The sequence below is a fragment of the Arvicola amphibius genome, chromosome 7, assembly GCF_903992535.2.
Source record: "Arvicola amphibius chromosome 7, mArvAmp1.2, whole genome shotgun sequence".
NCBI lineage: Eukaryota > Metazoa > Chordata > Mammalia > Rodentia > Cricetidae > Arvicola > Arvicola amphibius.
The window spans coordinates 41105232-41123000 of NC_052053.1; the positions used below are offsets into that span (position 1 = coordinate 41105232).

Genomic DNA, 17769 nt, shown 5'->3' on the forward strand with positions numbered 1-17769 from the left:
TTGGCCTATGGCAGGACAGAATATAGGTAAGCGGGAAAACTACACTGAGTGCAGGAAGAAAAAACATGGAGTCAGGCAGAGGCCTTGCGGCTAACAAGAAGCTCCAATTGACTCCAATTTTTGTGGGTCTAGAAGCCCCCTTTTGTAAAGCTTTCTCAGGCTTTATGTGGAAATCCTTGCCAAACTTTGGGTACCATTTGTAAAAGGAAGCTTCTGTCCCACATGGTCCTGCAGCTCTTCAGTCCCAAAGAAGCTTATATCGATTATAAACTGTATGTATGATCAGTGGCTCAGGTGTATTTCTAGCTAGCTCTTACATTTTAAATTAACTCGAAATTCTCATCAGTTTCCTATGAGTTCTACATCCATAACAGTTTCAAGACTGTTGGCTGAGATGATCTAGACACACAAAAAAATCCAGTCAGGACATGATCATAATCCTAAATTGTCTTTGGGTCCCCATAAGATTATTTTTTAAGGTCAAAACAATATAATAGATTTTATTCTTTGAATATAGAAAAATGCAGCAAAATGGTAGAATAAATAAAATATGTTAATGATTGTTAGCTGCCTGTTCGGGTTTTTCTGTCATGTTAGAAGTATTATGGTCACAAGGACATCTATTATTATCTCAAATATTTCAGTTGTTGAAGACTTCGAAATATATGTTAAATTCTTTGAGGTAGCAGACTTGAGATTTTCTATACTATTAATGACCCCAAGCAGCAGGAAGTAGCCTAGAAAACTATGCCCACATTCCCCCCGAAAAATGGATTATGCATGTTTGTCTTTGTTTACCATGTTGGTTACAAGTTGTTACAAATAATGGTCAGGAAAAAAGCTAAACAAAGGAGCTTAGAGTCAAAGTTATTGTTTAGAAAAGAGGAAAAGGGGAAGTGCTGTGGGATAATGTCCATGCACCCTGTAAAGATCTGTCACTCATAATGGTTTAATAAAACGCTGATTCGCCAGTAGCCAGGTATAAAGTACAGGCAGGGCAACCAGACTAAGAGAATTCTGAAAACTTTCCACTTTCTGGTGTCTTCTTCAATTTCTTTCTTCAAAGATTTAAAGTTCTTGTACCACAACTCTTCCATTTGTTTGGTTAGAGTTACTCTGAGATATTTTATGTTATTTCGGTGATTGTGAAGAATGATGTGTCTCTGATTTCTTTCTCAGCCCATTTATCATCAGTGTACAGGAGGGCTACTGATTTCTTTGAGTTAATCTTGTATTCTATGACATCATTGAAAGTGTTTATGAGTTGTAGAAGTTCCTTAGTAGAATTTTTGGGGTCACTTATGTAAACTATCATATCATCAGCAAATACTGAAAGTTTGACTTTTTCTTTTCCAATTTGTATCCTCTTGATCTCCTTTTGTTGTCTTATTGCTCTAGCTAGGACCTCAAGAACTATAGTAAATAGATATGGATATAGTGGACAACCTTGTCTTGTTCCTGATTTCAGTAGGATCCCTGTAAATTTCTCTCCATTTAGTTTGATGTTGGCTGTTAGCTTGCTGTATATTGCTTTTATTATGTTTAGGTATGTTCCATCATATCCCGCCTTTCCCCAAAACCTTTATCATGAAGGGATTTTGCATTTTGTTGAAAGATTTTTTTGGCATTTAAGGAGATTATCATGTGGTTTTTAGTTTGTTTATATGGTGGATTATGCTGAAATCCATTTCGTTTGTTGAACTATCCCTGCATCTCTGGGATAAAGCCAACTTGTTCATGGTGGATGATGGGTCTGATGTGTTCTTGGATTTGATTTGCCAGTATTATATTGAGTATTATTCATCAATGTTCATAAGTGAAATTGGTCTGTAATTCTCTTTCTTAGTAATGTCTTTATGTGGTTTGGGTATCAGGCAATTAGAGCCGCATAAAAAGAATTTGGCAATGTTCCTTCTGTTTCTATTGTGTGGAACAATTTGAGTAGTATTGGTAATAGTTCCTCTGCAGAGTAAAGGGTGCTTGAACTGGCTTTGCCCCACTATCACATCGATAATTATCTCAAATATCACCATAGGGTCTTCGTTGGGTGACGGATGGAGATAAAGACAAAGTCCCTCATCAGTGCAACGGACTGAGTCCCCAAGGTCCAGTTGAAGAGCAGAAGGAGGGAGAAGATGAGCAAGGAAGTCTGGACCGCGAGGGGTTGGTCCACCCACTGAGACAGTGTCTCACTGAGACAGTGTGCCTGTTCTAAATGGGAGCTTACCAAATCCAGCTGGACCGGGACTGAATGAGCATGCGATCAAACCGGACTCTCTGAATGTGGCTGAAAATGGGGGCTGACTGAGAAGCCATTAATAAAGGCACTGGGACTTGTTTCTACTGCATGCACTGGCTTTTGGGGACCCTAGTCTATTTGGATGCACAGCTGGATGGAGGGTTCAGTGAACCCTGCCCTCTCTTAAGAAGAGAGGAGGGAGGAGGGTAAGTGGGAGAGTAGGAGGGGAATGGGAGGAGGGGAGGAAGTGTAAACTTTTGAAAGGAAAAATAAATAAATAAAAAAGGAACCAAAGAAAGAAAGAAAGAAAGAAAGAAAGAAAGAAAGAAAGAAAGAAAGAAAGAAAGAAAGAAAGAAAGAAAGATCGATTTTGTAGAATTCTGGGCTGAAACCATCTGGTCCTGGCCTTTTTTTTTGGTTGTGAGACTTTTGATGACTGTTTCTATTTCTTCAGCAGTTATAGGTCTGTTTAATTTGCTTATCTGGTCTTGATTTAATTTTGGTAAGTGATATTTATCCAGAAAGTTGTCCATTTCTTTTAAGTTTTACAATTTTGAGGAATACAGGTTTTCGAATTATGACCTGATGATTCTCTAGATTTCCTGTGTCTGTTGTTATGTCCCCCTTTTCATTTCTGATTTTGTTAATTTGGATTTTTCTTTCTGCCTTTCACTTAATTTGGATAAAAGTTTGTCTATTTTGTTGATTTTCTTTATGAACCAACTCTCTGTCTCGCTGATTTTTAGTGCTGTTTTCCTTGTTTCTATTTTGTTGATTTTGGCTCTCAATTTGCTTACTTACTGCCGTCTAGTTCTCTTGGATGAGTTTGGTTCTTTTTGCTCTAACGTATTCAAATCTTCTGTTTTGGCAGAGACACAGTTACCACTAGATGCAGAGGTAGCAAGATAAGAGTGCCTCACTGATAAAAGGTACCAAGCCATGTAGCTACAAATTATAGGTTAATTTAAGATGTAAGAGCTAACAAGAAATATGCCTGAGCTATTAATCAAACAGCGTTGTAATTAATATAGCTTTTGTGTGATTATTTGGGTCTGGGTGGCTGGAAAACAAATGGCACAGTCCCCTTTGACATGTCTTTGTTCTACAGATATCTGATATTTGACAAAGTTGCCAAAAACATATTGGAAAAAATATGTATAAGTGATGCTGGGAAAATTGGTATCTATATGCAGAAGACTGAAACTAGACCCTGCTTTATAACCTTGTTTGAGGGAGGAAGGAAAAGTGATGTAGGAAGCATGTAGGAGAACACACACTTCAAGGAATCAAGGGTCTCAACATAAAATGTGAATTTATGAAATGTCTAGATGAAGAAGTAGAAAATATACTACAATATGTAGATGCAAGAAAAGACTGTATAAAGAGGTCCCTGGTTACTCAGGAAATTATGCTATTGATCAACAAGTAACTGCACCTCATATAACCAAACGTTTCTATACATGGTAGGGAAGTATTGAGTATAGACACAGTCTACAGAATTGGAGAAAATCTTTAACAGCTATGCATCTGATTTAGAATTACAATGTTAAAAAAAAAGTAAAAGAAAACTAAAAATCAAAACAAACAACCCAATTAAAATGTGCCATGCTTTAGAGCAGAGAGCTCTTAAAAGAAGAAACACAAATGACTAATAGAAGCAGTGGTCAACATCCTTAGCCATTGAAATGATAAAATTAAAACTCTTTTGAGATATCCTCTTACCCCATTCATAACGGCTATTATGAAAACAATGAAAATGTGTTGAAGATCAGAGAAAAAAGGAGCCCTTTTTCACTTTTGGTGGGAGACCAAACTGCTACAACCACTATGAAAATCTGTGTGGATGCTTCCAAAAAACAAACAAACAAAACAAAACAAAACCTAATAACTGGTCTGCTACATGATCCATCTATACCACTCCTGGGAATATAATATACAAAGGAATGAATACCTGGCTACAGAGAAACTTATACATCCATGTTCATTGCTACTCTCTTCAAAATAGCCAGGCAATATAAGCAACCTGGAGGGCCCATCAGCTGATGAGCAAATAATGAAAATTGTGATAAACATACAATTTAGAATTTTAATCAGGTGCAAGAAAAATAAAATTATAAACAGATGGATCTGGAAAATACCATACATTAAATGAAGTAAGCAAGTCTTGGACAGAAAAATTCCCCATGGTCTCCCTCAGGATTCCAGCTTTGAATTCTTAGACTGTGATGTTTAACTTAGAGAGACTATAGAAAGGGCCCATTAGTGGAAGTGGAACAAAATACAGGCCTAAATGGAGGGGGATGGCAGCAGAAAGCATGTGCTATGAAAGTAGAGAGAGGAAATACTAAGGATGAAAAATTTTACTTTCATGGAGAACAAGTTAGAGAACACAGAGAAGTAGGTGAAAAGATAATCAAAAACAATGACATAAAGAAAAAAGCTCCACAAAGCTTATGATTGGCTATAAAATGTATGAACATAGGTACCCCAAATGGGTGGCTAAAGCATGTCACAGAAGCCAGAGATTACTCAACAATATTCCAGTATGGTTCCTTCTCCTCCCTCTCTCTACTTAGGGATGAAACACAAGGCATGGAGACAAGTGCTCTAGCAATGAGAACATCAAAACAGCTGTTACTTAGAATGTTGAGTGAGCATTAATACTGATAGGTACCTACTGTTTTACTTCAGAACACATTGCCCCCAGTTCTGTGGTTTCTAAAGTTCTTCCCTGATATAACTTGGGAACAAGAACATGCACAGATATGTTTAATATGTGTACTCTATCATTATACATGTATACAAATTAATAACATTTTAACAACATTTACCTTTTTGCATTCTTCCATTTCATGTTCAAACATTGCACTGAAAACTGGAGATCGAGCTGTAACAATAATAAGCACCATTACTTAATGCACAAATTTATTTTTAAAATATTATATTATCCAAAGGAGAAGATACCTGCAAGCACAGACTTATGAGCTTTGAATTCTTTTCCTCTCACAAAAAAGCAGCAATCTGTAAATCTTGTGTTTTCCCAGAGATTACCTAAGTCTTCTGCTAGTCGACATTCTGGTACCTTCAAAGTGTTTGTATTAGTATATCCTGATACATTTACTGAATCCTGAACCACACTCACCTAATAAAGAAGAAAACAAGGAAAATATTTTCATACAGTATTTTAAATGATCAGTTACTATATGTACATTTAATATTTTTAACTTAAAGCACCATGGTTAATTCAATATATTATTGATCAAAAATCCTAGTACCCTCTTAAATAAATTTAATGTAAGTGAGTGAAATAGCATAGAAACTTAAAAATAACCCATTTTTTCAACAGTGACAGTGTATATAAAAGTAAATGTATCAATTGATTAAAAAGTTAAATTATTACAGTCACAAAATTATTTCCTAATAGAAACTCTACAATATCATCATCAAACTTGGCAAGCTGACATTTTTGTAGAGTAAATTCTATTGTTGCTTTTCATTTATAGTTCACTGTATTACCAACTCAAGGTATTAATACATACAACTTGTATAGTTTTCAGAGACATACAACTATTATTATACAGAAATTGGAAATTTGGGCTGGAGAACTGGCTCAAGAGTTAAGAGCACTGCCTCCTTTCCATAATGACCTGGTTTTGATTTCCAGCACTGACATGGACATTTTCAACCAATTATAACCCCGTGGGATATAACATTGTTTTCTGGCCTCCCTGGGCAAAAGGCACTCTGTTGGTAGGGAGATACAGATGCAAACACTCCCCCCCCCACACACACACACACAAATAAAATAAAACTGATCTAAAAATAAAAATGGGGAACTTAATTTCAAGTTTCAAGATCAGCAGAATTGATTTAAATATCTGCTAAAATTGATTTAAAACTTTTAGTTACAAGAATTCCCACAAAAGTGACTGCAATTATCAAAGTTCACAATATTTTATGGAAAGACAAAAATGAGTTAAGTACAAATGTACTTTAGTTCAAATTGTAGGCACCTCATTTATCTGGGAAATCATAAGAGTTGGGATAACTGTGCCACTGCTTTTATGTAGATCCCATTAAAGATCACTGTTTACTGAATCAAATCTTGCAACTTTCACATCATCTTTAAAAGAAAGCACTCCATAACATTATGTCGAAAATTTCATATTACAATAAATGACAACAAAAAAGAAGTACTTCAGCTAGCAAAGCAAATAATTCAGAGCAAATTAACAATTTTTAAAAATTAACTTACATATGTTATTTTAGTTATGCTTTTGAGTGCTAAATATTGGGAACATTTGTCATAAAGCAATAGATAATTTAATCTGCTTCTTAAAAGTATAATTTAAGGATACACACATTAGGCTTTGGGGGTTGTTTAGGTGGTAAATTGCCTGCTATACAAACATCAGGACCAGAATTTGATCTCTAGCCCCCATGTGAAAAACACAATTACAGTACCAAGTGTAATGTCAACACTGAGCAGGCAGGGAAGAGATACCCAGGATGAGATACCCAGGTGCTTATCTTTCCTTATAACAATTCTGATTGAAGGTATTTATTACAATCTTATAAGAAGGTATTATAAATATGGGGGCCAAGCTATTATGTACACAAAGTCAATAATAAAGGTTCTATTTTAAGACTTCCATCATTCAAATTATCTAAAATTTCAGTAACTTCAAAGAGAAAAAAATACTTCCCTGATCTTTATTTGATTGTCCCATTTTATTATATATCAGTATACCAGAAGTTAATGATACACATGGAATGTAAATAAATACTGATATACATAAATAATCAGGGTTTATTTAGGAATTTTTTTAGTATATAATATATTTAATTGCTTATATTAAGCATTACTCTTGAAATTTTTAGGTAGAGAACTGGATCTGTTTATTAACCTACATGAATTACATAGCAGCTATAAAACAGTATGGTAACATTTGATTCAGGAAAGGATTTCTTAAATCCTATGTGTTGTCTCTAATTCACAGTAACATAATTGTGTGTGTGTGTGTGTGTGTGTGTATGTGTGTGTGTGTATACATGTGATGAGAGTGCACAAGCGACATACTACCAATGTGGCAGTCAGAGGAAAACTTTGAGAAGTAAACTCGCTCCTTCTACCTATTTCTGAGATTAAGTCGGTCTTGTTATCAAGTTATTTCAAGCTAGACCACAAGTTTTGGACTGACTCTCCTATCTCAGACTCATTTGTTACAGAAGTGCTAGACCACAGGTACGTGCCACCGTTTCTGGCTTTTTATGTGGGTTCTAGTAATCAGGCATGCACGTGACAAGTGATTTTACACACTGAATCATTTCTTTGGGCGCCAAGATAATATATTTAATGTAAAAAGTTGACAGAAAACACACAATAAACAGATGACAGAGATAGACAGATATAACTAAGAATGAAAGAAAACAGACGCTATCATCATAGATGTGAAGCACAGCTGCATTCTGTGTAAACAATCATAATAAAAATATTTGTATTCCTCTCATACCTACCTAGTGCTAGCAAAGCAATGACACATTTCAATTCGGATGGAAATTAATGACCTAATTAAAACTGAGAAGTGATGGGTTCATTATTCTGATATTTAAAATTTGAAATGATAAAAATATTGAAAACAGGTAATGAATAACTTTATTTATGGAACCTAGAGAGAAAAATTCAGGAAGAAGGCTGAGATTTTCACTGACTTAATAAACAGGACAGTTCCCTTACTAAACTTGCCACTGATTCACCCTAAGGATATAGCATAAAACAAAGAAAAATATTTGAGCAGTATAACTGAATGTGCATCTAAGCTAACAAATCTGGTTCTTCTCTTCTGTGGGACTGAAGACAATACTGGTTCTACCTTTTAAAAACCTGAACCCTCTAAAAACCATCCTAAAAGTAAGATGCTACTAAAGCCACAAAGGACTACAATGCTGTGTTTCTAATCAATTACTTGCTTACTCTATACTCTCTACAAAGGCAGAAACTTTTAAAAGTCCAGTTTACTATATCTTCTAGAAGAGGTACATGATAAGAGTTTGCGCCTTTCAACAACCATTTTAAAAGTTCTGTTGACGGCAAGAGGGTAGTCACGTTTTCATTTCTCACAGGTAAGAGTTCAGAAAACAAAACCCATCTTCTACTTATTACCGTGTTTTAAACAGTCAAGTCAATCTGATACCTCATAAAAAGAAAAAGGTTTTATTGTTTTCTTTAAATATGTCCTTAAGAAAGAATGAGGTTAGCTTTATGAAAAGCTTCTCATATATTTTAGCTATACATATATTTCTCTGTTTATCAAGGAATGCAATAGATCTGTAGACTATCAAGAAAATTTAAAATTCTTAAGGTTTCAAAAGATGAATGAGTCTGACCCGTGTTCCCTTTCTCCAACTTATTCTCAAGTATCACTTGTTGCATCACTTGGAGAAAGGAAGTATGGCTGTTTACACTGTTGGAAATTCTCATCTAACTCTTGCCACGTGAGCCACTACACAGACTGCAAGACTAAGCTATGTCTTGCATAAAAACGGGTAGCACCCAGCTGCCTTACCTGTCTACAGCACCACTTGCAGTGGAGGGGGAGGTGCCAGTTCTCTAGGGAGGGCAGTGCAATGCTTCCTCCTCTTCTGCAAGCAGTGTGGAGATGCTGTAGAAGGAAGGGCATCCATGAGAGGAATGGAAGGAATTATGGAGGGCACAAAGAATGTTGTTTAAAGGTGATTTTTTGCCCACCTATGCCCTAGTGTCCAAGAGATCATGTCTGAACTGGTGAAAAGTGCATTTCAAGATCTAAAAATGGGATCTGATCATTACCAACTTAAAACCATGTGTCGTAATACATTCTATGGGTCACCAGAATTATTATTTAGCATAGAAATAACAAAATTCAAAATGCATACTTGAATAATCCTAAAATTAATTTCAGCCTTAATTCTGAATTTATTGATTGTCTAGGTTCCAGTACATACACTTGAAAAATACCTATTATCAAACACTATTTCAGGTCTATAATACAGATTACTTAGATTCTTTTCTAAAAAAGGTTCATTCACTTACTCAAGACTCTCAGGTTGTTGCTTGGTTTTTTTCTTTAATACAATACTCAAATAATCTTTAAGGATCATTAAATTCTAAGATAACAGTTTAAAAAAACAAACATTTTTAAATTAAGGTAAACTCTAAAAATTCTGGAAGAGGCTACATTAAAGGCAAAAACTTGAACAGTATAACTTCTTTTATTTTATAAATAAAATCTGTTATTTTATTATAACAGTATAAACTTTTATGTAAAATACTACTTAAATACCTCCTCATTGCAAAATATTGCTACCTTGTTTTCCCTTGAAATCATGAGAAACTACCCAAATAATTGTATTTATAACAAATGAATTGTATAGTTCACATATGCAAGTATTTCTCTATGGTCTTATTTCAATTCCAAAACATCTTCAATGTAATCTTGAAAATATAACCTTTGGGTTTACTCCACAAAAATGAATCTCATGATTTCATATGAATAAATCTACCCAATAATAAAAATGACAGAAGCAAACCCAAACCAAAAATGAATACAAATCAAGAGTAAATTCCAGGTAAAGGAAGTGCTCATAATTTTCAAAATATGATGTTTTATGAATATAAATTAAGCATGCATGTTGTCAAAATATGTGGGCATATCATTAATATCTCAGATTTGTTTCTTAGAATATTAACACCTATTTGATGATGTTAATCCAACAGCTTGAAAGACAAAGTTTTCCAATGTTTTCAACAGGCTTTTCATTCAATCAAACTATCAGTACTAAAGTTGAATCAGATTAACCTAAAAACTGGTTTCTTATAACAGAGTTATTCATAATGAAGAAGATATTAAATAAACACAACAAAGATAGACATATCCAGCTCCTTCAATAAGGATTTAGTATATGGTGGGCATAGCTATACAAACAAGTAGAGACATGATAAAAAATACAAAACATCACATTAATTTGTAAGATAATTTTAGTCAGCTTTTAATGCTGAATTTACAAAAGAATTTATGGAATATATCAATCACTTTAATTTTAAACGTATTAATCTAGTTCATACCTTTGCCACATCACTAAGTAAATCATGAAATTCTTTATTAATAAAAACATACCCACCTCACAGAATAATGTAAGCTTGTCATCTGGTAAGAGACCATTGGCTTCATCAAGCAAAAAATCCCTTCTAATGAATTTTTTAAATCCCCAGTCTTTCCCCTGCACAAATCGATAAGCTCTTTGGCTTTCTGGTGGAAAACAAAAGTTCAAATAAAACAAGTATCAAAGATAAATTTTTTCCTTAATCGCAAAGAAATATAGATGTACAGACATAAATAGAATATTCATTGTGATTCATTAACCATGTGTATAAATAAAGTATCTGAAGAAACATGCCAAGGAGAATCAAACCACTTCATTGTTGCTCAAAAGTTTGGCCAGTCAATGAACATAAATGAAGATTTCTGACTCTCTTAAGCAAAGACATCATATCTGATAGAAGGAAAAAACATATACAGACACACAGACACTCATCTTCTCTTTGTCTCTATCTTTCTGTATCTGTCTCTCTCACACACTATCTCTCTGTCTGTCTCTCTCTCTCTCTCTCTCTCTCTCTCTCTCTCTCTCTCTCTCTCTCTCTCTCTCTCTCTCTCACAGAGCTTGCCTAAATGAAATAAAATCAAAACACACTAACATAGGCATAAGTAGTCATCATCTAATTTCAAAACTCTATTAGAATATATCTTATTTCCTGTTTCTCCCCTTAAAACTAGGTGCTCTGATTCATTAAGAATTTTGTCTTTCTTTCCTTTCCTTCCTTCCTTCCTTCCTTCCTTCCTTCCTTCCTTCCTTCCTTCCCTCCCTCCTTTCTTTCCTTTCTTTCTTTCATTCATTCTTTCTTTCTTTCTTTGTATATTTTTCAAGGCAGAGTTTCTCTGTACCTTTAGAGGCTGTCCTGAAACTAGCTCTTGTAGACCAAGTTGGCACAGAGATCCATCTGCCTCTGCCTCTGGATTAAAGGCATGCGCCACCATCGCCCAGCCCTCATTAAGAAATCTTTAAGTTCTGCTGGTGAACCCATCCTATTGATTTAAATTTGATGAATTATAGAAAACTTCAAATTGGTGGGAATGCTAAAAAGCCTCTTGCCATTCCCAAAATTTTAGAAATAAACTCATGGAATATAGTTTCACACATAAAAGGGCAAAAGATGCTTTCAGTATAATGTGTAAAAGATTTTGATATCTATGACATTTCAAACATCTTAGGTACTGCTCAACTGTATACTATGAAATACACAAGATTCTTATCAGAAAATATTCATTATATAGGATTATCTATACAATCAGGCTATGACTTAAGTAAAATACTCTATTTGAAACATCACATAATATGTAAACATAAATATTAAAAAGTTTATGTGTAATGAAGTTATTTGGTTCTTTGATTCACAATTATTTACAACTCAGTGTGGCAGTTTACAGCCATTCCACCTCCTTTGTATTGCTGTGTAGCAAGAAGGCAAGGGCGAGGAAATTTTCTAATGACATTGACCAGGAATCCTGTTTCAGCAGCAACTATTTTTCCAAGAGACAAGTGAAATGTCATTTTAAGATACGAAGTAGTTAAAATTGGACATTATTTTAAGTACTTCTGTATGTCTACAGAAGCTAAAACTTTACACTGTGAAATGCACAATGAAATAATGACTACAGATAAATTTTTAGTATAAGAAAATTTGAGGGAGGAAAATAATCCAAAAATTTTTGGATTATTTTCCTCCCTCAAATTTTCTAGGTAAAGTTACTGCATGTAGATAAAGAGACTCCTTCTCCCAATTTGCCAATTACTTACCCATTGCTTTTGTTTCTTCCCTTTTAGCATTCAGAAGGGAAAATTTGAATTTTGCTCGAACCTCACTTTTTGGGCAGCTGACTAAGAGCAAATATAAGGACAAGTAGTCTTTACTTTCATCATCTAACCCCTTGGGGTTTACCCTCAGGCACCTACAATAAAATAAGAGGTCACTTAGAGGAATATAGTATTTGATATTAACAAAAAGACGGGCAATGCTGAAATCACCTGCAAATTATTATCCCAACAGCACTCCTGTAATAAGTCCATGTTTTTTCAATTTCTCCATTTTAATAGAAATTAATGACTAATTTAATGTAAAAAATTATATGAATACCCATAGCACCAACAACAACAATGAACCCAAAGTAAGATAAATACAGTTAAAAATATAATAATAGCTCCTTGCTGGGCAGGTGTCTCAGACAAAAGGCTTGATAGAGGAGAAAGTGGGAAGTACTCTACAACAAATGGGCACAGGAGACCATTTCCTACGTATAAGCCCAGCAGCACAGACATTAAGGGCAACATTGAATAAATGGGACCTCCTGAAGCTGAGCATCTTCTGTAAAGCAAAGGACATTGTCACTAAGACAGAAAGGCAGCCTACTGACTGGGAAAAGATCTTCACCAACCCTGCAACTGACAAAGGTCTGATCTCTAAAATATATAAGGAACTCAAGAGACTAGACGGTAAAATGCCAATTAACCCAATTAAAAAATGGGGCGCTGAACTGAACAGAGAATTCTCAACAGAAGAAGTTCAAATAGCCAAAAGACACTTAAGGTCATGCTCAACCTCCTTAGCTATCAGGGAAATGCAAATCAAAACAACTTTGAGATACCATCTTACACCTGTCAGATTGGCTAAAATCAAAAACACCAATGATAGCCTTTGCTGGAGAGGTTGTGGGGTAAGGGGTACACTCATCCATTGCTGGTGGGAATGTACACTTGTGCAACCACTTTGGAAAACAGTGTGGCGGTTTCTTAGGAAATTCAGGATCAACCTACCCCAGGACCCAGCAATCCTACTCTTGGGAATATACCCAAGAGATGCCCAATCATACTACAAAAGCATATGCTCAACTATGTTCATAGCAGCATTATTTGTAATAGCCAGAACCTGGAAACAACCTAGATGCCCTTCAGTGGAAGAATGGATGAAGAAACTGGAATATATACATATTAGAATACTACTCAGCAATAAAAAACAATGACATCTTGAATTTTGCATGCAAATGGATGGAAATAGAAAACACTATTCTGAGTGAGGTAACCCAGACCCAAAAAGATGAACATGGGATGTACTCACTTATAATCGGTTTCTAGCCATAATTAAAGGACATAGAGCCTATAATTCATGATCCTTGAGAAGATAATAATAAGGTGAACCAAAAGAAAAACATATAGTAATCCTCCTGGATATTGGAAGTAGACAAGATTGCCAGGCAAAAATTGGGAACTTGGGGTGGGGTAGGACGGGAGCAAGGGGAGATGGGGAGAGAAAAGCGTGAAGGGGAGGATGGGGAGAGCTTGGGGGAATGGGATGCTTGGGATACAGGAAGGGTGGATTTGGGAGCAGGGAAGCATATATCTTAATTAAGGGAGCCATCTGAGGGTTGTCAAGAGACTTGACTCTAGAGGGGTTCCCGGGTTTCCAGGGAGATGCCCCCAGCTAGTTCCTTGGGCAGCTGAGGAGAAGGAGCCGGAAAAGGCGAGATCCTATAGCTATACTGATGAATTTCTTGCATATCACCATAGAACCTTCACCTGGCGATGGATGGAGAAAATGACAGAGCCCCACATTGGAGCACTGGACTGAGCTCCCAAGGTCCTGATGAGGAGCAGAAGGAGAAACATGAGAAGGAGCAGAACATGAGAAAGAAAGTCAGGACCGTGAGGGGTGCGTTCACCCATGGAGACGGTGGGACAGAACTAATTGGATATCACCAACTCCAGTTGGAATGGGACTGATGGAACATGCGACCAAACTGGACTCTCTGAATGTGGCCGACAGTGGAGGCTGACTGAGAAGCCAAGGAAAATGGCGATAGGCTTGATTTCTAAGGCGTGGACGGGCTCTGTGTGGGCCTTGTCAGCTTGGTTGCTCACCTTCCTGGACCTGGGGGGAGTTGCGAGGACCTTGGACTTAACATAGAGTAGGGAACCCTGATGGATGGCTCTTTGGCCTGGAGAGGGAGAGAGTGAGGGTATGGGTGGAGGGGAGGGGAGGGAAGGGGGAGAAAGAGGGGAGGAGATGGAAATTTTTAATAAAAATGAGAAAAAAAAAGACATTGGGTTTCACTTGGACCTCAAGTAGTGGTGTGAAATATGACGCACTCGTTTCTATCTCTAATCAAACTCTAAGCCTATGAAATGAGAGGTTTAATTAAATTAGGGTTTTCAAACATCATTTTTTTTCAGTAAGAAGTCATTAAAGACAGAAACATCTATAAAATATATTCATTGATATTTTAATAATCTTGAGTTTATACAATTTAATTATAAAATTATCAAATGAGAATACAACCATTCTAATGAATACAAAAAAATTATAATAATAATGCTTACCATTTCATTTTATCATTTGGGCCAGAAGAAAATGTTGAACTCTTTAACACTTCACCCATTTCTTCTCGACAAAAACTGAAGTTATTAATAGTCCACATGTAGGAAAATTTCACTACTTTAACCTATGAGATCAGAAAGCCACTTTTATACGCATGACAATCTCTTGTCACAATTCAAATATTCATTCTAATCTTCTAATGATGATGTCATACTGTTTGACATTTTACATAAACTTGTCATGACCAGAAAATTTATGAAACAAGCACCAAATGCATTTTAAAAGGCATGTACCTGTGTGTAACACCAGCTTTCTGCAACAGGGCTAGGAGACATATCTCCAGACAGAGATGGAGTAGGTTCCATAGACATTGCCACTTTATAAGAAGCTTAAGATTCATATATTATCCCACAAACTGGAGTAATTTAGCTACAATGAAAAAAATAAATTTATTGATCAACCTTTGAGATAATTAGGAGAGAGAATATGTTTAAAGTTGAGAAAAATTATTATTAAAATTAGATTTGAAGGGACACATGAAGTGTTAAAATAATTTTAGAAATTTTTAATAAATTAAGTCATAAACATCTGTCAACCAAAACAACTGAAATCTAAACAAGATTAATATTTATATATGATACTATTTTCAAAATATCACAAGTCAAATATATCCATGTAACATAATATGTTATAGAAACTTAATGACATCAATGTCTGCTTCATCTTCTGCCATTAACTTCCTGAAGTCCAAAGGGCCATGAGCAAGTTATCGCAGTAAGTACTTGCCATCCCAGTTCTTACCAAGAACAGACTCTACAACAGCCTACAGAGAATTCCAACAACCTGGCTGTGTGCTAAGACTGTATCTCTCTCTCACAGTGTTTCCTTCAGAGGTGTACTGAACCATGTACTTCCCTTCTAGTTATCTCTTCCTGTACCGAATCAGTTTGGATGCACAATCATCCATCTATCTGAATGTAGTTGAACAGCATTTGTTTGAGATGCTCTTCTTTCTCCAATGTGTACTTTTGAAATCTGTGCCAAAATTCAGTTGGCTGTAGTCGTATAGGAGAACTTTAATACACTAAAGCAACATATTTCATTATTGTTAGACTGTGTTCTCGTCTTCAGTATTCTAACTTTCCATTCTCCTCCCCTCCTCTGATTGTCATTGTTGATGTTGTTGAATATACTGTTTAAGAGCAATAACAACCTACTTTTGATTAAGAACTGACAAAGAAAGCACATAAATCCTATGGAGGGATATACCTTCAAGGAGACAAATCATTCAATAAAAAGAGACATAATTTTCTCTAAAACTATTGAACACTAATGCGAGAAGAGAAAATGAAGATTGAAGTAAGTCACTTGAAAGACTGAGAAAGAAATAAAACTATAAAAGATAAACCAGCAAATAAAACTGGGAATGAAGAAGCCCTTTAAAACTCTGCAACAGAGATATGAAGCAGAAGCCAGGAATCACTGTGCAGACCTGGAGTCCTAGGCAGAGAGCAGCACAGAAACACAGCCTGGTCTACATGGCAAACTCCAATCTCCTGTCTCAAAAGTAAAATAAAACAAAAGAAAAGGAGAAAAGGGAGAAGTAGTGAGAGAGTAGTGGTGATGATAATAGAGCACGAGGCAAGAAAACTGGAGGAAAGGAGAGGACAATAGGAGGAATGGAGGAGAATGGAAGGTGAGGACACCGAAGAGACGAACCCAGTCAACAATAACAAAGAATATAATTTTAAAATATTCAACTTCTGCCATGCAACCACAACCAACTGGTTTTTGATAAAGACTTCAAAAGTAGACACTGGAGAAAAGAGAACATCTCAAACAAATGCTGCAAGAAAACCGAATATCTATCTGCAGAAAAACAAAACTTTACCATCATTTTTTTGTCCTACCAAAACAAATTCTAAATGGACCAAAAGACCAGGAACTGATACTGCTGCATAGAAAAGTAGGAAATACATGTCAACATGTAAGTACTTTCTGACCAAGACCCATGCCACTCAAGAAGTAAAATCAATAGTGGGCCCATGGGACTTCATGAAACTAAAATCTTCTATACATGAAAGGAAACTGTGTATTGATTGAAGAAGCAGCCTACATAAATACAGAAAATCTTTGCCAGCTACACAATGGACAGAGGACAAAAAAGTAAAAAAAAAAAAAAATGCTAAATACTGTGAGAAAACAAATAACTGGCTATGGAACTGAAATTTTCAAATGAGGACATATAAATGGCCAAGAAACTCTTTGAAGTGTTGAATAATCTTAGCCATTCATCAGAGAAATGTGCGTTAATTTCACTCCATTCAAAATGGCTACCATCAAGGGAGAAAAAAAAAGATACTAGATGCTGGCCTGATGTGAACATAGGGATAGAGAAAGAGAAATACTTACATATTCTGAGTTGAGATTAGAACTAGTGTAGTCATTATGAATATCACTCTGCATTTTTCTCAAAAAAAAAAAAACCTAAAAATAAAACTAATTATGACTTTTCCTAGGCATATACTCAAAGATTCTGTCCTAACACAGGGATACTTGTACATCCAGGCTCCTTGCTTCTCTAGTCATAACACCTGGGGAATTAAATCAGCCTGGCTATTGATCAACTAATAAATGGATACTATCATTGTGCTAAATATAAATAACAGAACTGTATTCAGCTGTAAAGAAAGATAAGATTTACTGGAAAATGAAAGAAACAGCAAGATATTATAATGAGTTAGGTAACCCAGGCCAGGAAGACACAAATGCTACATGTTCTTTCAGAAAAGGATAATACTCTTGAATTTTCAGAAAGGTGTGTATAGCTTGGAATTACCTACAGGGTCCAGAAAGTTAGAAAAGGATCACTGGTAAGGGAGAAATATACTCTAAGGGTGTTGGGTGTGGGACAGAACACATATTATATGAAGGCAGAGGGAAGAAATACTGGGAATAAAATTATTTAAATGGGAGATTAAGGGAATGGAAGACAGAGAGGGTGGGAAGGGAAGGTTAATCAAAACTAGTAATTTATGAAGAAACCAACTTCATAGTTATA

General features: G+C 35.6%; 1 protein-coding gene across 5 annotated transcripts in view; it reads right to left on the reverse strand.

Moving 5' to 3' along the window:
• Positions 1-17769, reverse strand: part of Spopl (speckle type BTB/POZ protein like) — a 64516-nt gene that overhangs the window by 13477 nt on the left and 33270 nt on the right. The window contains exons 2-8 of one of the 5 annotated variants that reach the window (XM_038337379.1): positions 15002-15137; positions 14711-14832; positions 12137-12288; positions 10400-10527; positions 8806-8901; positions 5291-5381; positions 5071-5126 (exon numbers count right to left, since the gene is read on the reverse strand). In XM_038337379.1, coding sequence (XP_038193307.1) covers positions 5071-5126; positions 5291-5381; positions 8806-8901; positions 10400-10527; positions 12137-12288; positions 14711-14832; positions 15002-15079 — 723 coding nt within the window. In that variant the 5' untranslated portion in view covers positions 15080-15137. Of the gene's footprint in view, positions 1-5070; positions 5127-5203; positions 5382-8805; positions 8902-10395; positions 10528-12136; positions 12289-14710; positions 14833-15001; positions 15138-17769 lie in introns of those variants that run through there. The other 4 variants (XM_038337378.1, XM_038337381.1, XM_042055467.1 and 1 more) reach the window with 4 other exon arrangements.